The sequence below is a fragment of the Hydractinia symbiolongicarpus genome, chromosome 9 (genome assembly GCF_029227915.1).
Source record: "Hydractinia symbiolongicarpus strain clone_291-10 chromosome 9, HSymV2.1, whole genome shotgun sequence".
Classification (NCBI taxonomy): Eukaryota; Metazoa; Cnidaria; class Hydrozoa; order Anthoathecata; family Hydractiniidae; genus Hydractinia; species Hydractinia symbiolongicarpus.
In genome coordinates, this window is record NC_079883.1 from 25552082 (window position 1) to 25575648 (window position 23567).

A 23567-nucleotide genomic window follows, 5' to 3' on the forward strand; every position below is an offset into this window, starting at 1 on the left:
AATTAATTTTCGTTGGAATTAATTTGTTATTTTGTAAAATTTCTTGCAAAAATTAATTCCCTCAAGGAGGCTTTTAATTATTGATGATAATCTTAGAAACCTGCAAACATAGTTTCTTTCTCAGACTGGTATCTGCGTCCTTTGGTCAAAAAGTTATTTTTTTAGGTGGACAAAACCTTTTTTAGTTTTTAAATGCAGTAGTGTTAAATCTATATATTTTGATGTTTGATAGTTAAAACCAATTCGGTGAAACTGCTGGTGAAAATCATTAAGTAAAAAAAAAAAAAAAACACGTTGAAAGTATCCTCTGTTATACTGGTCCTGATACTTGAAATTTTTATAATTTAGGTAATGTTAAAATTAAATATCTTCAAAAGAATAACATTTCTAAACAAATTGCACTCAAATAAAATTTTAAAGAAGCGTTATTTTGTATATTGCTCATTTGCAAGTGGAGCCTTTTTAACATGGTGTGCATGTGAGGGAAGGAGTAATGAGACAGAGACAGGAAAAGATGGTAGCATTTTGAAAGTTAAGAAGCGCCTGCAGTTAGAATACAATGACAGAATCCTCCACAGTAGCATTGTGCGCTTTGGCAGAGCAGCCGTTGCGGTATGTTTATTTTTTATATATCTATGTATTTGTAAGTAATACAGAAGAATTTTTAAGAGTTTCCATGCAAAACGTTTTTCTTTTTTTACTTTTACTTTATTATGTTGTTGGATACCTTAGCTGCTTGCTTCAATTTTTTCAATCTAAATATTTCTTTAAAAAAATTCTGAATCCTCATCATATGAATGAATATTCGAATCAAGTGTATCTTCAGCTTCTAGTAAAATAGAACCTGTGTTTGTTCCAAAGCTTCACCGCGCACTTCTTTACAGCGCTCAGCTAATCCAAGGCTCTGAACATATATATATATTTATCGTATATATACATATATTGTATAAGTTATAAACAATAAAAATAACCGTAACTGCTGAAGAGTGCATAAGCACTCCTTAGGAGACCAGTGCTGCTTTATAGAAGAACTCATTGCCTAATTTTTCTGGAAGTGTTAAATAATGATAGCATGTTTGGCATCTTGATATTATTTTAATTGGTGGTCTAGACTGAAGGAAAGTTATTTGCTTGCAACTTCTCTGAAATGCAATAACATAGCATTGTAAATAATTAAAGTATATATTTTTTTGTAGGTTGTTTCTGTATTCACTGATTATAAATATTCCTTAATGGGGTTGGATGCTGAAACAGAAAAATACAAATGTTTAAAATCAGAGGTCAGTACAGAATTTAGAACCTTGTTATGTAATCTTTTCATGTATGAATTTTTTGTTTGTTTTTACTGTCCGTAGAAGCTAAAAGCAAAACTTCAAAGTGTTAACAGTATCATTTTATTCCTGGGTAATATTTAACATAGTAATTCTATACTATAATCCTACGACATTTAAGGGCGAACAGTTAAAGTGAATTAATTTATGATCTTGGAATTTAAGACAACTTATCAGGAACAGTTTGAGAATTCCAAGCATAGCAGACATTATAGACTTTTTATTATGTATGGTTTACACAATACGTCTCCATTTTTCCTAGATTTTTTTTCTAAAAAAATTATTTAAAACGAGAAAAACTGAAGTTTGAGAGTGAAATCATGCTCCTTATGCTTACTTAGATCATACAAAAACCCTGTTTCAGTTAACGTGTGTTTTAAAGACGAAGAAGTGGCAAAAGTGTAATGTTTAAAAAATAGACAAATTCAGGGTTTCAGCCTGTTTGTAATAGACAACTTTTACTTTTCTAAAAAAAAAGTTTTAAAAAGACACTGAAGTCATTTATCAATAAATTTGAACAGATCACTGCAATACTTTAAAGAAACTTAAAGTTTTGAAAAATTAATAGCTTTCAAAAATGTTGCTGAATGAAATAACGCAGTAAAACTAGAAGAAATCCTACGGCGATCAAATTAACACGGTCGGCGGCTAGTAATGTAAAAACAGACTACTTAAATGAAAGAAATCATCACAAAAATATACAACGCAACGGAACTCAATGTAAAAGATAAAATGTAAAAGATAAAATGTAAAGAAGAACAAAAATCAGAACAAAACATTTTAATTTACATTTGTCAATTAGATTATCGCATTTAACAGACGGATTATGTGTTGTTTTATTCCAGTAAATCCTTTTTAATTTCTTGTAGGTGGCCCGTGGATAAACCACGTGTTCGCCCGTCCTTTATTTACAGCATTTCGTGTGTCTCGCTACTGTGGTACCATTTTGCGCAGAGACAGACGTTTATTTTATTGTAGATTTAACTACCATCTAACTAAAGTTATTATATTTGAAATTAACACCAGTGAGAAATTAAGGCCCACTTAACTATGCACAGAATTCGCAACTGTATTATTGAAATGTTAAAGGCAAAGACAATGAAAGAAATGATTACTGCATACATGCAACTTTTGTAAGAAGGTAGATTGCACATACGTTAAAGCATTGTACTGCACACGCACAAAAATTTACTTGATTCATCATTTATCATTTTTAAAACATAATAATGTACTAATTGCTTCACTATTTGCCTAAAATAAAAAGCATTATACTGTAAATACTCAATTAAACTAACGTGGGCTTATTTGTTAGAAATAATTTTAAGTATGGGGTTAATTGGAAGGGGGGATTATAAACACATTGAAGTAATCGGAAGGGGGCCTACTAGAAATAAGTAAGTTGTAGGATTATTATTACCATCAATTTTTTAAAAAAAACCAAACAGTAACGTAGAAAAATTGTTTCATATATTTCTGAGGGGAAATTCAAAGCGAAATTAAATTCAAAGGGAAACCTCCCCCTTAAAACGTTTAAAAAATTTTTAAATTAGATATGTTGTTCTCAGTCAGTAGCTAGGGCTGTTACTGGCATTAAAATATGTGAGTGTTACCATAGAATTTGTTTTTTCCTCTGTACAGGCAATGTACTCAACTCATTTAAGTCCCATGGGAGCTTATTTGAATGTGGAAGTTTACTTGTCAGAAGTTCTTTTTAGGATGGGGGCTTATGGAAGGAGGGGGGTTATGAAAGTATTTGCTGTATCAAACTTAAGAAGTGGTGGTTGTGTCAATTGGCACTTGTAAATGGCAGCTCGTTATGACATTTCATTCGTTATCACTGCGATTATATTGCTCTTCTTTTTCTTTTCAGTGTCACCTGCGATCCGCTATAAAATTTCGAAACTTATGCTCCAGTAATGGAGGGGTGTTTATGAAAGTGGCACAACATATCGGTTCACTGGATTTCCTGTTTCCTGCAGAGTACACTGAAACACTAAAATGTTTTCAGTATGAAGCTCCTGCAAGTTCGTTTGAAGATGTCTGCTTTGTTATAGAGACTGACACAAAACAAAGAATGGAAGAACTTTTTTCAAGCTTTGAGCAAAAACCAATCGGCTCTGCATCATTGGCTCAGGTGCGAAATCTTTTCTAGATTGGAGTCGAGACTAGGGTTTAGAATTTGTTTATTAATTTTTTCATGTTTACTCATCCATTAAAACGACATCTTACGTTGTTCTTAAAGATTAGTATTGCTACATAGATATAAGCAACTCTATTTTCGATTTAGCTTGGTTGCTTAACTTTTAGCCTGGCTAGTTGCTTATAGTTGTGACCCAAGTCTCAGCAACTCGGTTTCTTATCTGAAAAAAGACTTGTGAATCCATTGTTTGTTTTTTCAGGTTCATAAAGCCACACTTAAAAATGGCGAGATGGTAGCAGTTAAAGTTCAGCATAGAACGGTGAAAGAACATGCTTTTGCAGATGCTAAAGTGATCGAGGTGAGTGTCGAAGGTAATTCTATTTACTTCCATTTCTGCATAGTTAAGGGTACGTGTAGTTACTTAATTATTGGGTCCTGATCGAAACAATACTGTTGTTTTCACACAAGTTGTTCAAATTGATTTGTTTAAAAATCACATTAGTAAAGAATGTTTTAGGAATTTTCGGAACAATGAGAGTGTTTTAGGTTTATAATTTGTTTGCTTATACTAGAAAATGATCACTCTATAATTCTTCTCGGAAATCCGAAATTTAATTTCGTTTTCAAATAGTTCTGTTGCAATTTGAGACTTACGTGACAGTCAGGTGTCACTTTTCTTTATGATCAATTTGAACCTATATTTGCCATTGCGTTCTTCATATTTTGTTGTCACAGCTGATGAGTGTATGCTCACATCAAGTTGGGCGACTTCTTATTTACAATATTTGATTTATCTATTTTAGTTTTTCGTCAACATTGCAACCAAGATGTTTCCTGAATTTCGATTTCAGTGGTTAGTCGATCAAATTAAGGCCAATTTGCCTTTAGAATTGGATTTTCTAAACGAAGGGAAGAACTGCGAGAAGATGGGGGATATTTTAAAATGTTTCAAATATCTGAAGGTAAAGAAAGATAAATTGCAATGCAATTTTTTTTCTAACCTGGCTGTTTTAACATGATCCGTTCACCTTGATTCCCTTCTTGCACTCCTCTATGTTCCTCCCACCCGTCCTAATTTGGTATTTCTCAAATCTTAAAATTTTGGGTGCAAGTTTTTTTGAGAATAGTGTACGGTTTACGAAAAGTAAAACCATGCTTGTTATTTCCAAATTAAAGTGACGTACTAATTTAAATTTGCACCTAATTTAATTCTATTCTAGCATGTATTCTTCATGATTTATTATCTTATATAAATTCATTTGTAATCGATAAAAAAAACTATACGTGATCATGGTGTGCGGAAGCCACCGGAAATTTGTATAATATTTTGGACATGTTGTAAACGCCTTGTAACTTAATTCTAAATTAAAATTCGTAATCTTTGCAGAAAGAGGGACCTTTTAAGCACGTTCAATTTTTTGCCTATTTTTTTGCATATAAAAATTGGTAAATATTCTAGACCTTCGCTGTCATTAGTCGTAATGTTACAACTTAATAGGTCCCGCAGATATATTGGAAGGAATCGACAGAAAGAGTTCTATTCATGGAGTTTTGTCATGGCGGTGTCATCGACGATCTAGAATACATTCGAAAAAATAAAATTGATGTTAACGATGTATGTATTTTGCATAGTTCTTCTGATGAAAGTAATCAGGGACAATTTTGTGTATTAACGAAGCTAATTGGATTTCGCAGGCAAAATGTATTTGACTGATTAAGCCCAGTTTTGTTTGTTTTGATTTTGATTCAAAATATTCGCCTAGCTTAAAAGTAGAAATAGTTTCTTCTTTTTAGCGGCGAAATATTACCTTTTAGCCAATCAGAACGCAAAATTATACGTTTAAACACATTACTGGAAAGAATTTAAGATAACAAAAGAGTGCTAAAAACCCTGAATGTTTTTTAAATTTCCCGCATGCTTCTCATGGAAGTTAAAAAGATATTTCTGTAGTGCTCAATCATGAAATATAATTTTTTTTATCTGTTTATTTGTTTTGATTGTTGGCTGTGTTTTACTCAGTTGATCAAAAATCTTTTATGTCGTCGATAATCTTCGACATAAGGTAAAAGTAGGCCCATAAAAAATGTCCTCGAAACCGTGGAATTATGATTTTTGTGGCAAACCTATCACTCAAGGTTTGTTTTTACACATTTTTGTTGTCGTTGCAGATATCAACAAAACTGGGTCGCCTGTACAGTGAGATGATCTTTGTGCATGGTTTTATTCACTGTGATCCTCATCCTGGTAATATCTTAGTGCGAAAAAGTGAAAAGGACAGTAGGGCAGAAATCATCTTGCTTGACCACGGCCTATATCAGGTATGTTCTGCTAAGAAATCTAGTTTTTGTCTACTGGAAATTAGCGTTACATTAGTTTAAGTTTGATATAATTGTTTCTGTTGACATAAGAGCTGGAATTGCCTTGCATTAACTCTTCGTCTAGAGCTGATTTAAAAGGCCTTAAATATAGAAATTCAAAATGCCTCCTCTGGCTCTTAAATATTAGTCTAGTTAACTAAGCTTTCTTCGAGAATATCAAATTCAGTTTGTCTTAAACGAAAGCTTAGACGCAAACAATTGTCAGAGCAACTCCCTAAAATTCAAATTCACTAGCAAACATCGAATTAACCAATAAGCACAAAGATAGCGTGGTCACATGTTAGCCTCTAAATAATCAATAATTAATTATATTTATACTAGTCGATAAGGCCCGTGGAAAAATCCACTTAGGCAGGATAACAGAGAAAAACAACCATCATTTAAATTTTGCAGACATCCGCAGAGACCTGTGAAAACCCAAAAAAAAATTTTCAGAAATATGTATACCTGTTGCCTTCATCGTATAGATCTTGAAATGCTGAGCAAGAAAATGTATATGATCATGTATCTTTGACAAACGGTTGCAGAGATATCAAGGTTTAAAGGTTTTTTGATGACGTCATCAACCCGTCCATTCCGAAACGGATTCGGGGATCCGGGTTTGGGAAAATTACCCAAATTGATCCTAGGTGGTCCCTAGTTACCCACGCGGTGAAAAATCATTGACGTCACCACCTCGTTTCCAAGTTATTTGGCCTCAAAGTTTTAGGTGCACTGTAATGGTTTCATTAATTTAATAATGGATATTGACGTTAAAGTAGTGTTATTTTCGTCGCGCCGTAACGTCAGAAAATTTGACATATTAGAGATGCATTTTTCGGCAACATCAAAGGAAAATGAAGACATCCACTTTGCCTGTCACAGACACACAGACAGACACACTTAGCGTAATAGATAGTCGATAGTCGATAAATCCCGTGGAGTAATCCACTTAGGCAGGACAATGGAAAAATAGGTTGTTTTAGTTTTTTTGCTGACGTCAGCAGTGCAAATACAAAATAAATATATTTTTTTAGAAAATTTGTATACCTGTTGCCTTCATAGTATATATCTTGAAATGCTGAACAAGAAAATGTATATGATCATGTATCTTTGACAAACGGTTGCAGAGATTTTAAGGTTTAAAGGTTTTTTGATGATGTCATCAAACCGTCCATTCCGAAACGGATTCGGGGACCCAGGTTTGGAAAACTTACCCAAATTGGTCCCAGGTTGTCCCTAGTTACCCACGCGGTGAAAAAACATTGACGTCACCACCTCGTTTCCAAGTTATTTGGCCTCAAAGTTTTAAGTGCATTGTAATGGCTTCACTAATCTTAATTAACTTTCCTTTGACGTCAATACTATTTTATCGGTAAAGTTTGGTAAATTACAGAACAATTTTATAGGCGATGTTTTATAGAATTTGTTAAAGAAAATTTGGAAGAATGTAATCCACTTTGCAAAAGTGACAGACAGACACACGGAACTGGCGTATTATTATATAGATATATTATATTAATTATATTTTTGAGTGAGTGAGGCAATTGGCGCTCAAAACAAAGAATTTTCCGATATTGACCACGTGAACAAAAACAATAGAATTAACCAATCAACAAGCTACTCAGTAATCTAACTGCAGAAAAGTCATTTGAGACTTTTCTGCAGTTTGATTAATTTTTCCCACCTTAACTAGTCCAATTTCCTGGTGTTAAAAATAATTATACTGGATCTCTTGGGTACTTATGCGAATCACAGAGAAATTTTTCGCACAGATTTCTTCCCTTTAGCTACGTTTCCTTGCTTAGCATGAAATAAAAATGAACTTTTGTAATTAGTCAAAATAGTAAACGACTTATTGGATAATGTAAAAGTAATCTGAAAATTATGATCTCGGCCTAAATTTTGTTTAACATTTTTGTCTTATGTCACCTTGAATTCTATTTCGGTGTGACTCTGATAGGTAAGTAATACTTTGAACATAACCTAGAACACTGGTGTTTATACAGGAGTACTCTAACAAAGGCCTTTTCTACGTTTCACCTTCACAGTTTTAGCTAAGGTTTCCTCCTGTTTCGCTTTCAGACGATGGATGACGATATTCGTCTTGCGTACTGCAAGTTGTGGCAAAGCATGATGGAATCCGACGTGAATGGGATCAAGAAATACAGTGAAGCGTTGAATGTGGGCAAGTACTACAACCTGTTTGCATGCATTGTTGCTGGAAGAACGTGGAACTCTATACAGCATGGTATCGATAAAAAAGATTTGACTGCTGAAGAGGTACATTGTTTCCGATATTGTTCTTTACTTCCTTATTTTATCTCGTTTTAAATTGAAAGTGTAATCTACATGCGACAACTAATTAAATCATAGCTTAAGGGGGCTACGAACCGGTTACAATTCTCACTTTTCGTATATTCCGCGCACATATTAAAAATCCGGCAAACGCGTTTTGCGCAAAAAACAGACCAGCGCACTTTGCTCGCTGGTTTAACCTTTTTTTCGAAAAGTATATTACAAAGAAATGTTTAAGCAAGACCCATTCTGGATGAAAGGCTGGAGAAGATAAAAATTCTAGGTATATCTATATGTTCGAGTCTGTAAATTACATGCATGCCGGAAAAATAGCCATTTTTGTTTTCCGCCGCCATCAGCTCCTCGACTTTCGTGTAAGTCACTAAAGTCGCAAACCAACAGCTGTTCCGTAGCCCCTTTCAATGGACCGTGCTTATAAAAGTTATCAAAATTGTCGACCTGACAGGAAGTCAATTGAATATTGGTGTATTTAAATTCTTGGCCTGGGATAGAATTATATTTTATTTTTGTCTTTTTTAATCCTCTTTTTAATAAGAATATATTTTAAACCGCCATACGTTTTTCTTTGGACTTTGTTAAATTAAGCTACTATGAGTACTATCATAAATATTCTTCTTTGTATCAAAAATAATGTATATGTACATTTATTTAATATTTATATACATAATTCCGAATAGAAACCTAGAAAACGACGACGTTAAAGCATACAAAATAATGTCAGGACGAGGTAGAAAAAAGATATTTTGCGAAGACTGGCTACGTTTACATGTTCGCGTCTGTTCGATCGAAAACATGCGCAGTCAAACTTGTTTTTCTCACAAACTTAGGAGGACTCAGAGCGTATTTTTCCACTACGCTGACGGCTCCGTTTTTGTTTTCTTGGTCGACCTGTTTCCGTGGTGTGTTGGGTACGGAAATAGCACTTCTGCGATAAAAGGAGTCTTTTTCCTCCTCCGTTTCCTTAATGTCATTGAGCATATTTTCGAATTTCTTTATTTGTGATTGCTTTCTCTGTCGCGGGTATTCCATGTTGTTATTTGCGATGTTATTATGTCGAGGATGTTTTGTAACTGCTTGTGGCGGGCTCAATAACATCGCTGTTCTTTTAGCGACTAACTCGTCCTCGATTAAAGCTTTTATACTGCGCCTTCTCTGTGTTCGAGGACTAACTATTTCGTTGTTTCTCTGTTCCAGCAGCTCGTTTGTTTTTCTTTGTAAGTTTGGTGATGAGGAGTCCTGATGGTTTCTTGTTCCTTGTGTTGGTATGGCGTTTTTGCGTTGTGGTTTTCCTTTTGTGGGGCCGGTAACAGTTTTCGGCAGTTTTTGATCAGTATTTTCTATGGTTCCAGTAGCTGTTATCACTTCTGTTTCGTTAACGATTCTATTGTTCTTATTAAATTTTCTATTCCGTTCATTTTTTACGTATTCGTCATTGTTTTCTCCGCGTTGATTTCCGTAAGTCGGTAAATAAGTTCTGTCGTATGCAATTTGACATTGTTGTTTTTGCGGCGTCATCTGCATTCTTGGGAATGGTTGTTTTTTCACCTTGTTTTGGCTGATTTTAGTATAGATGACAGGCTGTCGAATGCTTATCTTACGTGCGGACTGTACTGTGTGTGCTTGCAAATCCACTGACTGCACTAACTCCATCTCTTCAACGGCTACTTCATCATTAATGATTTTTACAGTTGGAATTTCGCTTTCCAATGTTCGTTTTTGAACTTTCTTGTTCAACAATTTTGGTGACGTAAGCATAGCCCACACGCTCGTTTTGCGTGAAAGTATCGAAGACTTGCTACTTTTTTTATTGTTATTGTTTAAAGAACTATCGAAAAAGTCATGCGTATTTACCCGACATGTGCCTATTTCCGACGTGCTAGCTCTGCGTTTTCGGTTAGTAGACGCACCCGAGGCTTGCGTAAAGGGAATTATTGGCGGTATCATGCTAAGTTTTCTGGGACTTGTTATTTTGCTCGAAGGTTGTTGGGATGATAATGATAGGCTGCTGGCTCTTCGTGATGACGGCGTCAAAGCGTGAAGTAGATTGGACAGCGTTAATTTTCGCTTCTTTTGCGGTTGTTGGACAAGCTCAACTTCCTCCTCTGCTTCTTCGTCGTCTTCGAAGTGATAAAGATGTCTAAATTTTTCAAAGTTATTAAGGTGCTGTTCGAACATGTCGCTAAACGCATTGTGGCGACTCTCGAAACGTTCTTGTTGCGTGCTGTCGTAATAAGAGCTTTCGGTAGCTGTTGAAATGCAACTCGAAGGGTTGGCAGCACGTGCTCGGTTTTTTAAGGTGTACATTTGTATTTTTTTGCACGTGAAAATAGAGAGTAGTATCTGTTTGTAGGCTTTTCGAAATGCTTTATTAAACCCACCATATATCCAGCAATTGACCATGGAATTGACGTATGGTAAAATGTTAAACACAAACGTCAACACCAGTGGTGGATGCTTGTCTCGTGGCGCGAAATCGTTTACTAACCAAATGATTTGATTGGGCAAAGCAAATATGAGAAAAACAACAACAATTACTGTGAACATCTTTAACATCCGTACAGTTTGTCGGTGACGTACGTACGCCGTGTGACTGATGTACGTCGGCTTACGAAGGTGTTTTATTTTTTGACGAATGATGTCCACAGTGTCAATTCTTTTAAAAGTACCTACAAAGGAGCGCCTTTCTTGCCTGCTCTTTTCTAGGTTGTTATTGTTGACGTTATATTTTAGGTCCGGCGGTGGAGAGTTAACCGGTAAGGAGCAACGTTTGGTTCCAAAAGGTTTAGAAGATATTGGTGAACCAATAACTGGTTCTGAACCTCGTCGATCAACTGTAATGTCTCCATTAGTGAGGTCGTGTCCGTCTTCGTTCTCTCTCTCTTCACTAGCAATCGAGACTAAACTTTGTCTTGCCTCCTCATCAAATGTAACTGCAGTTTTTTTCATTGTCTGACCAATGTCGTTTTTTTTTATCCCTTCTTCCACCTCCCAATTCATTTTCTTTTCGTATTCCTCGCTCAATTTGATCATTTTTTTATTTTGTTGTTTGATCTTCCACCAGGCTGTGGAGTAGAGCACAGTCATGATAGGTAGTGGTAGCCCATACTGCAGAAGGAACAAAGCGATCGTGTACGACTTCTGATGGGGTGTTCCTATCCAGTCCTCGTAGCAGTAGTAAACTCCCTTGTAAAGCTCGTAGGTTAGATGGTGGGAGTAGGGTGCGGCTGAGCAAAGAGCTGTTATATGGACAAATAACAACATTAAGCACACCCTCATTTTTGTCAGTACTATTCTGCTTCCTGATATTGCTAGATATCTTTCTATGGCGATACAAACAAGAGTAAAGGCACTAGTGTTGCTACTATACGTGGCTAATGGTTGTAACGCTTTGCATCCGGTTTCGTAAAACGGGTATGAATTCGAGTTTCGTCTTATCAACATGAACGGTATACTGAACAGTGCTGTGAGTACGTCACAGCATGCTAAGTTTAATATCAAGTAGTTGGGTACGTTACGTAGGTGACGGAATTTAATAATGGCGGAAATAAGCAAAATGTTGCCGCACAATGAAATGATTAAAATGATGCTCAAAATGATAATTTCGGCTAGCTTAAGCTGTTCGGGGAAACCTTCAACTGGTTCATCGGCAGTGCCAGGCGATGTGCAATTTTCTGAGCAGTTCGGTGCCGTAAAATTTGGTGACAATGTCGACGTGATAGTCAAACTCATATCCAGTTTGTCATAATTTTATTGCCTACAAAAATAAAACACGAAAAAATAAAAACACATGCAAATTTTCTACAGTCACCTTTCATAAGCACAAGTATAACCTAGCCCGAGTAGATGGGTATCCTTCCCTTACTATGAAACAGGTACCTGAAAAAAAAAACTTTAAACCTGAAATATTTAGTTAGTAATTTACAACGAAAGGAAGAACCTTCCAGAAGGTAATTTGTTGATCACTAATTAAAGAATCAATCATTGCTTCAGAAGATTGTTTTTATGAAGACTACACAACTGTTTACCAGTGCTTAACACACATCACTTCATAACCCATGCCTTTTTAGCATGTGGCATTAGGCACCTGTGATAATCTTCACTTTCTTGTTTTTCAATTGTAAACGAAGCTATTTTTTTCCAACTTTAATTGTTGGTTAATATCAGTATTCAATTCCATTTAAAAACTAAATTTACACAAAATCACAAGTGAATTCAAAAAACTAACCAGTTTTCATTTATTATTAAAAGGTAGTGTGACCACAACTTAATAGTTTGTTTGACAAAACAACTGTGCAAAATTTATGTAAACTGACCGCTGTTCTTTATTGTGTTCACACACATTGTTTTTTCCGTTACTTTGGTCAGTAAATTATTGATGTGCATTGCAAATATAGATGATGTGTTTGTGAAGCTGATTTATGGAAGTGTTAAGCCTGGAAAATATGCTTGGTTAAATGCCAATAATTTCCTCTAGTTTATAGCTAATCTTTTTAGTATAAAAGACTACACGGTTGTAACGTAAAACAGGGTTCTTGTTTGCGCTGAGTTTACTGCGAAACGTAACAAATGCAATAAAGTTTGTGTCCTGCTTACTGAGCAGGGAACGTAACACGGTTGGTCGAGTATGCGAAAGTATATCGTGTTTTTAGTATTTTAGTCATATTTCCATACTGTTTATAAAAAATCTGTCGCGCATTCAAAATAAACGAGAAAAAATTAACTCTTAAACGAATATCTACTAAGAACACCTTGACAAGCATTTTAAAACTCAAAGCTATATGAACTTAGCAATTTTAAATTGTAATACTTACAGTACCTTAAGTAATTCTTTATGTTGAAGTGACACGACGCTCAACTGTATGGACTAAAAAATTATAATAAAGTAAAGCATTTGATATTTTTATAAAACGTAACTCACATTTGTGTGTGTATGAGTCTCTTCTAATTGTTTTACTATTTAAAAGTTAATATGTGAAAGAAAAACTATTTAATAAAAAAGAACTATTTATTACGATAATCCTACTGGATATACATAAGTCAGTTTAGTTTAAAAGATTTCCTGAGCCGATCGCTGTGCGGGATATATAGTTTGTAATTTACAGCTAAGACTTCTTATGAATTAATAAACAATACCATGCAATTGGTCTGAAAGCTTATCGTGTTCTTGTTGTTTGTATGATGTAAAGTTTATTGCAATATTCCTTCGGTTTTTAACTATTCTGCGATAATGATGTCAGCCGTTATGCAAGGCAAGAGAAGCATATTACTATGGACGTTCCCAACAGTTTTCCGGTTCTGTAAGACAATACGCGCTACTGTTAAACGTTACGCGCTACTGTGAAACGTCACGCGCTACTGTGAAACGTAACGCGCAACTGTGAAACGTTACGCGCTACTGTGAAACGTTGCTCGCTACTGTGAAACGTTGCGCGTTACTGTAAAACGTTGCTCGCTACTGTAAAACATTACGCGCTACTGTGAAACGTTACCCGTTACTGTAAAACGTTGCGCGCTACTGTAAAATGTTAGCGCTACTGTGAAACGTTACGCTCCGATAGCATTCGTAGGAAAGTCTAAGCGCATCCGTGGTAACAATTTAAAACATTTTTTAATTTTAATGTTATGCATCATCCCCTTGCTAGTACCCCTGCGCCCGCCATCAGGTGATTTTTCCCTGACAACTGCAAATTATTGCCGTCCTGTTACTTTTTTGCCATGGCAACTCCCAAATATTAACAGAAACGATGTTAACTTTTTTCCTTAGAAAATAATAAATGTACCGTTTGCTCTAATTACAGAATTACATCTTAACGTTGGGTTTTTCTAAGATATGGCCACGTTTTTTTTTTTTTAATTTTTTTTTTTTTTTTTTAATTAATTTATTTATAGTTGACAAATTTACAAGAAAATGTAGCTCTGAGGCTAATTAAAGTCAACTTTAAAAACATTAAAAACAATAAATAACTGAATATAAAAAATCTATAAGGAATACCGTATATACCATTTTTTTTTTAAGTATTTTAAATAATATAAATAATATGTCAAAAATATGTCAAGGCTATGTAGTGGTGGTTCCAGGAACTCAGTCAAATTTCCCAGCCAGGGGTCGAGAGAAAATAATATACAACCAGATAATAAGGCTAGAATATTCTCATATGATACCACCCCACCTAAACCGTCGCACCGCAAGACATGTTTAACTGAGTTCCCGCTCCACAACTGGCAAAGGAAGACAACGGGGAAACTAAAGAAAACCTAATTCAGGTATAAAAGTTTTGCATATTCTGCAAGGACAATGGTTTGGAATCCAGTTTCTTATTTTGTTTCTAAACTCAATTAAAGTACCAGCGTTCCGATACTCGTTAGGCAAAGAGTTCCAAAGCTTTAACCCAACATTAGACAGTGTTTCGATCCCATATCTCACTGAAAATATTTTGTTACTCTTAAGTTTGTCCTTCCTCAAATTATACACTGGTTCAGGAAAAATAAAAATTTCATTCAACATTTCTGGACCTGTTTTTGTTTTAGCTTTATACAGCTCAGTAACAAGGATGCGTAAGTTCGTTTGGTGAATTGTAACGCTCCCATTTTTTGATAAAAGCTCTTCAAATGAGGATTGATAGTCTTGATAGATAATTCTTAGTGCTCTTTCATGTATATGGTTTATCCTATTGTTTAATTTACGACTGTGAAACATCCATACTAATGGACAGTACGAAAAATGACTAGTGACAAAAGCATTAATAATCAGCTTTCGCTGGTCTAATGTCATGAAGGAAGATAACCTTGCAAGCGCACTAACTTTCTGGCCTGCCTTGTTACAGAGCTGATTAACATGTTCCTCGAAAGAAAGTTTGTGGTCTATGGTTATACCAAGCAGTTTCTCAGTTTGAGAATTGTTTAGAAGTTCATCACAAACTTTTAATCGTACATCAGTTTTGTTAGTAAAAAAATGTGATTTTTCTGGGTTGGCTTTCATACCGTTATTTTCAAACCAAGTAAATATTATAATTGCTGCATATTCAATCTTTTCAATAACTTCGTTGATATTCTTTCCTATTGAAAATGGGGTTGTATCATCAGCATAGTTGACAATGTCCATATATGGGACAAAAAGGAAAAGGTCGCATAAAAATATATTGAAAAGCAAAGGACCCAAAATTGATCCTTGCGGTACGCCGTATTTTATTTTTTTCCATGTACTATAATTGTTATTTATACGCACTCGCTGTTTCCTGTCAATTAGGTACGATTTTATAAACAGCAAAGAGTTCATATCAAAGCCATATGCATGAAGTTTTGCTAGTAATAGCTCGTGTGGTATGCAGTCAAATGCCTTAGACAAATCAGTTAAAAGCGCTCCAAATGTGCCACCTTTGTCAAGACTGTTTTTCCATTTTTCAATCATACTTATGAGGCATTGTTGTGAACTGTGCCCCTTGCGAAAACCAAATTGAAGTTTCGAAAATAATGGCTCGAAGAAGGTGTATATTTGGTCATACATGCATCTTTCATAGATTTTTGAGATGTTCGATAGGACGCTTACAGGTCTATAGTTCGCCTTTTCAGTGCGCAGTCCTTTTTTGTGTGTAGGAGTAATATCTGCGTTTTTCAAAGATGGTGGAAATTCAGAACTTTTTAACGATTGATTAAAATTTTCAGTAATGAATTGGCTAAAAATATCAATGTTTTCTTTGATGATGTTAGTAGGAATATCATCTTTTTGCTGCGCCTTTTTTGGATCAAGTTTTGGATCTTTTTCTCTATGTATTTGCTCAAAACTAACTTTTTTAAGCGTAGTCCCAGTGTAGTGACTGGTAGCTAAGTTGTGATGATTATGTTTTCTACTACCCTGCAGTTAATTAGTTGTAATTTTGAGATAATCGATTTTAAATGGATAAGACCATATCGCTATCTGATCGCAACCATATGTCCGTTCAGAAAAAGAAGCGTGCTGAGTTTTTGTTTGCACTCCCTCGTAGATTAAGTACAACTATTTAATTTTTAATTTTGTTGTAAACGCTAAGATAAAGTCGTATTGTGTAAGTTGTATCAACATGATTTTCAGTGTTCATGTAGCATCTGTGCTGGAGAGTATCAGATGAAAGTATTACAGGTATTCATTGCAAATAGCCTATTTCCTAACTGTCGTAGTGAGGATGTTGAAAAGAATAATTGGCTTGCTTTTATGAATGAAATCTTCTTTGCATTCCCGCCACATGGTGTCTTTGAGATGTTAAAATGTTCTTATTTATTACGTTAGTCATCCGGCGTGTATTGTTTTGTAGGGAACGAGCCAGAATTCTGCCATATAAAGTTTTCCGTGACTTCTTATTGTTGTTTGGTAATGTTTTTCCGTGCTTGCTTGGTTTCGGGTCATTCGAAATGAATGACTTTCTCACAAAAGGAAACACAACAGTCTAGGAGTATAAGCGTAACTTCCAGCTAGAGAAAACACATGGAAATGTGTTAGGGTTTTTTCACGTAAAAAACTGTGGTTTATCTCACCTATGAGTTGTTGGATTTTATCATTTGATCGTAATTGTATAATTTGGAGAAGAAAAACTGTTACTATAAAACTTGGTATAGTAACCAACCAAATGAAAGGAATGATTTGGCATTACCAAAATTAATGATGATGTCATCATCTTTTAAAAAAAAGATTATGAAATTTTAAATTTAATATAGAAATGATTCGTGTTGAACAGATCTTCTAGAATTGTTTTGTATTTAACAGATCCTTCACAACCTCCATATAGAATTGTTCTGTATTTAACAGATCCTCCACAACCTCCATATAGAATTGTTCTGTATTTAACAGATCCTCCACAACCTTCATATATAATTGTTCTGTGTTTAGCAGATCCTCCACAACCTCCATATAGAATTGTTCTGTATTTAACAGATCCTCCACAAACTCCATATAGAATTGTTCTGTGTTTAGCAGATCCTCCACAACCTCCATATAGAATTGTTCTGTATTTAACAGATCCTCCACAACCTCCATATAGAATTGTTCTGTGTTTAACAGATCCTCCACAACCTCCATATATAATTGTTCTGTATTTAACAGATCCTCCACAAACTCCATATAGAATTGTTCTGTGTTTAGCAGATCCTCCACAACCTCCATATAGAATTGTTCTGTATTTAACAGATCCTCCACAACCTCCATATATAATTGTTCTGTATTTAACAGATCCTCCACAACCTCCATATAGAATTGTTCTGTATTTAACAGATCCTCCACAACCTTCATATATAATTGTTCTGTGTTTAGCAGATCCTCCACAACCTCCATATATAATTGTTCTGTGTTTAGCAGATCCTCCACAACCTTCATGCCTAACTGAGTATTGCTTGCGAGATTAGAAAAACATCCATAAGATAAGAATACTATTTTAGATGAACCTTACAGCTGTCGTAAAAATGTTTGAAATGAAGTAAATAAATAAAAAATTGTGTCTTATTTGTTGAACATTTTCAATATGTTCCTTTTTTGCGAAATATATATTCGATGATGGTCCTACAACTTGCCAATTTAGTCTTCCGCGCCCTTCCAATAGGCGCCTACCGTTAAAATCAATTTCAAGGAACTATTATTAACATCAGAGGTATAAATTTTAGGGAAAATTACATTTTGCGATTTGGCGGAAATGTTTATATTATTGAGACTGCTATTCGCAAACTTCAATTGTCGCGAAATTCCATAACTTTTGCAATTCGCGAAATTAGTATTCTCGCGAAATGGAATATTTTTTATCATATTTTTTACAAGATTTTAAACTTAAAAGAAAACGGGGTTGGGCTCAAAAATACAACGATAACTCGTTTTAAAACTTTCTAGGCTGCTTTAATAAATATTTCAATTCAAATACAGCACATGCTTTAATTAACGCCTTTCCTTATTAACGCCCATCTGAAATCCTTGAAAATTTAATAAACGCCCACTTTCTAGTAATTGCCACTAGACTTAATCCCTATTTAATAGCAATAAGAAGGCCATAATTAGAATTTCAAGTAAATCATGAGAAACCAGGTTGTTTTTTCGAGATATGAAATTAAAATTACAAACAGTTTCAAGGACAATCTACCCTGCTTAATTGGGAGAAATCTCTTGCAAGTTAAAACACGTCTGTTATCAGACAGCGATTCCCGCGAAGATCCGTTTTTACCAAGTGACTCTGATGTTAAAGATAAAATTAGATCGCGAAATCTAAATGAAATGGCGAATATTAATTCCCTTAAAGCATTTTTTTATTATGACGAAGTAGTGTTAATGGCACATCTTTTATTTTACATAATTTTTATATATTTATTATGTATATTACATTCCTCTTTTTAGCTTCGAGAAGTTCAAGAAGATGCAATCAAGTATATCACCAACATTACAGAAGTGCTAGAGTTGATACCACGTGAGATGATTTTAATATTCAAAACAAACGATCTTCTGCGTGGACTTGACGGAAGGTTAAAAACAAAAGCCACATCGGGTTCCTTCGTAACTATGGCGCAATGTTGTTTGCGTGCTGTTTATAGCAACGATATGGCTAGCACCGTTTCCATAGTTACAAAATGGCGACTAAGTTGCGCATATGCAATTAATAATTTACGATTATTGGCGTATCGGTTTTCCCTGTCGCCCTTTGGTCAAGTTTTAGTCACTATTTTGGATCAATTTAAAAGAAGTATAGACAAAGTAACGAATCACGTGTTTGTCACGTGACTAATCAATTCATTTTTGAATTTATAGTTTTTTTAAATAAGAATAGAAATGTTAATCAGTTTATAAATAAATAAAAAAATATGGAAATTTTCATATTGCTGAGATTTTTCCCTAGAAAAATTACTAGAGTACCGAAGCCGAGGAGTGTCAAATCTTATTTATTTTAGGAATCGACATTTATTTTAAGAAACAATTTCAAAATTCTGAATATGATTTCATATTTTGGAGTCAAATCTAATTTATTTTTAAAATCGCAATTTATTTTAAGAAATTTTTTCAAAGTTCTAAAACTGCTTTCCACATTTCAGAATCGGGTTTTGGAATCTGAATTAAGCTCTTAAATTCACTTACAGAATCGCGTTTTACAAAATCTAGCTTTTGGTCCGTAAATCTGTGTAAAATATAAATATGGACGGACAAGTACCGTGGTTCTTCTGGGATTGAATTTCCAGCCATAGAAAATAAGTTCTGTGTCCGCTGTGAAAAGAAAAGAAATTTAAGCAAAGAAGTTATACAACTTTCAACTGCAAGCGTCCATCGTCCTTCCAGAAATGAGTCACTTTCCTTTTCTAACTTTGTGGACCTGAAGAAAGAGCAATATGGCAGTAAGTGGAGGAAAGAAGGGAAAATATTAAAGCGAAGGGATGACTATGTGGTGTCAGGAAACATAATGACAAGGGAATTCTACAAAAAGTTCGTGGATCAAGACTTCCAGTAAAAGCGATGCGAATTCTATTCCCACGACACGCGATCTAGTTGTGCCTGTAAAAACTTGTGATAAACAAACCAAACACATTCTGTGAGGATAACTTTCTAATATTATTTCTCCTTCACTGACAATATCCTTGAAATAGTCAATAACCCAACCGCTAAATCCCCGTTTAAAATGAAACCACCAATTCTCTTTTCTTTAATTTGATTGCGATGACCCATACTTATGCTCATCTGTATCCGGAGCATATAACATTGAATTGATGCCATTGTTCCGTTGTCTGTGCCTGCGTCTGTTCTAATAAGTTTTGGGCCAAAAACAATTTCTGCTACTAAATTTGTATCAAAATAAGCTGAAATGATGGGTTTGTTATTACTTCGACATACTTTAAGCCAAATAATGCGCGTGAGTAGCCATCCACACAGCCATGTATCGGTAACCCATACGGCTTGAGCTTATCATACCATTCGGCATGCCAAACGTCATTTGGTCCATTGAAGAAATAAGTGCGACTGTTAAACCTTCGAGATCGACCTTGCTCATTGCCTAAATCACAGAAAGAATTGATTCCGATTGTCCGTGCAAAATATAACGTTTAAAAACTAGATAAATAAAAACGCACCATTTTTGTCTTCTTCTTTTAGTAATTTTATGACCATATCTCTTGGGACTGTCATGTGATAAGTAGTACGAAGCATAGTCTACATACTTCGATATCCTTTCAAACGTGAAAGACCATGTAATTCATTTCTTATAAAACATCGGATTGCTGCTTAAGTTGTCTTTGACACCATTATGGATCGAACACTAAACTATTGATTACGATTTCAAAACCTGATTTGAAAACTCGATCACGATTTCAAAACCCGATTACAAAACCTGATTTCGAAACCCGATTTCGAAAGTGGATTCCTGAAATATAATGTCCTTCAGTAGATTTGGAAACTGGATTTCTAAAATAAATCTCGATTTTGAAAATAAATAAGGTTTGACCCTCCTCGGCTCCCATACTAGAGCCCCAGCAAAAATTATCTTTTTCAGTTATCTGAAAAATCAAACAAAGTTAAATGCGAATGACGTCATCAACCCTATGATTTCGAAAGAGGTCGGTTGGCATAGCGTTAGAAAAAGCCCTTTACATCTGTAACAAGGTTTCTTAGTTTTTCATCTTAGAACATACAAAATACGTTGATGTGGAAAACAATTGCGCAGGACAACTATGATAGGATGTGTTCGTTAACCGGGATTTGTAACTTCATACCGCTAGGTTGCAATATCGTCAAACTGGGAGTTGTATCTTAATACCGCTAGGTTGCGTTATCGTCAAATTGGGAGTTGTAACTTCATACCGCTAGGTTGCATCATCGTCAAATTGGGAGTTGTAACTTCATACCGCTAGGTTGCATCATCGTCAAATTGGGAGTTGTAACTTTATACCACTAGGTTGCATCATCGTCAAATTGGGAGTTGTAACTTTATACCACTAGGTTGCATCATCGTCAAAATCCTAAAAAAGGGAAGCATATTACTTTTTTTTACCTAGAAGATTTCTTTTGTGCAAATTGGATTGTAGATTCTGGTATACAAACGCAAAATAATTTTTGTCTTCCTCCTCTGTGTCATACATCACATGCAACGAAAGTTTTCTTTACCTCTCTGTCAAATTCAAATCGTTTTTCCTAAACTAAATCCATATGTGGAATCACATTCAAACAAATCATGTACCGCATGTATTGCCACTTCACAACCGGCTTCTTGACCTGCACACATTTGCTCGTAACCCGTCGAATTTAAAATGTCAGGTTTCACTATTAACATGACAGCTTTTCCCATAATTCTGCAGAGTACTTCTCCTACTCCAATCAGTCGTACAACAGGACATTTATCAATAGGAATTAGGCGACAGTTTATCAGTGTTTCAATGCTTTCTGGATCTTCTAAGGTCAGTGTGCATAGTTGTCTGGTCATATTTGCTACAGCATGGCATAGATCATCGGAAGCATTTCCGTAGGCTGCATTACTCGTGATTTTTCTCCAGGAATCTGCGTCCAGACCGGATGGACCATGAGAACCTTTTGTTTTCGTACCACACTTTCTGATAAGCTCTGTGTTTATACCGTCAAAAACAATGTCGTTGACGGGTTGAAAAGGACCGTGCGATATCATGGTATCATTTACAGGACTGACGTCAGGGTGTTTTTGTTTCAGATTTTTTATAACGTCGTCTGACAATGGCAGAACTCCCCCATTTGCCTCTTCATCTAACAAACGTATAGCAGAGTTTATTTTGCCTTCCAGTATTAAGTAAGCAAACCTTCTAGCTAATTCTTCCGTGTTCTTTTGCTTACTCAAGTTCCGGGGAAGTCTTTTTTGGATAGTCTTTGACTCGTCAAGTTATGCATCAATGTCTCGTTTCTTCCATAGTTCAATTCGTCGTTCTAAATGTTTTTTAATTTCTGATGCTTTACATTTGGTTGAGGTCTTCTGTAGCATGAGAGATGGGAGGACCATCGCTGCTTTTGGACAGATGTCTCGATTTGTTGATTTTGAAGACCATTCATTAAAAAGTTTGGTAAGTTCAATAATAAATGATTTACTAGCAGCCCCTTTCGGAAGATCAAACAGGTTTCGTTTCCAGTACACTAAGAGATCGTATGCTTCAGAAATTTTATTCCGGTATTTTATTTCTTCGCTAAGTTCCTCATTTTCAATGCCAGTGTTCTTTCTGTCATTTTCTGCGGCTACATTTTCGTTCTGTTGTCCTTTGCACTGTCTACTGTGTTGTTGACATCCCCGGAAGGTTTTGAAAGTTCTTTGGCATTTTGAACATGGAAAACAAAGTTCGTCGGCGTTATGTTCCATCTCTTATTGTTTATTCAACAAATACAATCATTTCATCAATTATGATTATACGCTTGTGCGTTTAATAAATGAAAGCTTTTTTTGTTAAAACGATTTGACTTTTAACTTTTGCCGTTATAAGATCACATCCGACATCTTCGGAAGCCATTGCACACTCCAAATAATTGCTGCCTAAGGTTACAAATTTCCACACATTAGGTCCAGTGCGAAATTCTGAAGGGTTATTGAAAAAAAGGAACGTCCAATTTTGTGGTATAACACTAGAGTGTTACGTTTCATCTGTTATCGCAGATTTTTTGTTATTGTCAAAGGGGATGGAGCAAAGAAACAAAGGCAGTTTTTTCGTCATTTTTCAAATATGAACAAATAGCGACAAATGTCAATGCTCGTATATCATTGCACTCGCGTAGCTAAATCAGGTGGACAACGTTTTGAAATTTTTCACATTGGAGTTGCAATGGTTTCGAAGTTCGGGAATGGTGATGATGACTTCAGCACAATTAGAACACTTTCAGATTCTGATTTTAATCAGATAGTTCTAACTCAACTCTGACCCATGTACTTACATGTGGCGTAATTAGCCGGCTTGTCGCAACATATACTGTCCAAGATTGTATTATTTAGGGTATCGAAGGTTTTTTACATCGGCACGAAACCTGAAGAAGAAAACCGAAGGAGCGAAGTTTGGGTACGAAGATAAACAAGTTGGGATTAACAAAATCAGGCCTTGCTAAGTACGGAGTTATTTGTGGGACAAAATTCGTATGTGGCTTTCGTCCTGTCGTAATGTCCTTTATCGTGTGATTTAACGTTTCGTCGTAATACGTCGTAATCGTCGCGGCGCACAGTTCTCGTCATGGGGTGTTATTATCGTCGTGGTTTTACTTTTGTCGTGATATTCTTCGTCGTCGCATTTTATTACTCACCGTGGTATGTCATAATTGTGCAAAACTTTTACAACGTGAAACTGGAAAAAGTCATTATCTTTGATATGACTTAGAATTCTACAGACATTTTCGTTGGTTAAATGTTAATTGACTAGTTGTTCATTGTATTGAGCAGAGTAGAATCAAACACCAGAGGGAAGTAAAAGTGGAAATTTTATTTATTTATTGTTCG

General features: G+C 35.2%; 1 protein-coding gene across 1 annotated transcript; it reads left to right on the plus strand.

Moving 5' to 3' along the window:
• The first annotated feature begins 329 nt into the window (after positions 1 to 329).
• Positions 330 to 18970, plus strand: LOC130656590 (aarF domain-containing protein kinase 1-like). Its single transcript, XM_057459478.1, has 9 exons — positions 330 to 612; positions 1197 to 1280; positions 3202 to 3465; positions 3731 to 3829; positions 4275 to 4433; positions 4970 to 5086; positions 5641 to 5790; positions 7915 to 8112; positions 18494 to 18970. The coding sequence occupies exons 1-9, from the start codon at positions 352 to 354 to the stop codon at positions 18872 to 18874; spliced, it is 1713 nt and encodes a 570-aa protein (XP_057315461.1). The 5' UTR covers positions 330 to 351; the 3' UTR covers positions 18875 to 18970.
• The last annotated feature ends 4597 nt before the right edge of the window (positions 18971 to 23567 follow it).

Excerpts from the sequence above, each read along its gene's own strand:
- LOC130656590 (XM_057459478.1), top strand. The coding sequence starts at position 352 with ATGTTAAAATTAAATATCTTCAAAAGAATAACATTTCTAAACAAATTG. Across the intron at positions 3,466-3,730 it reads GCTCTGCATCATTGGCTCAG|GTTCATAAAGCCACACTTAA; the intron begins GTGCGAAATCTT and ends TTGTTTTTTCAG. Across the intron at positions 4,434-4,969 it reads AATGTTTCAAATATCTGAAG|GTCCCGCAGATATATTGGAA; the intron begins GTAAAGAAAGAT and ends ACAACTTAATAG.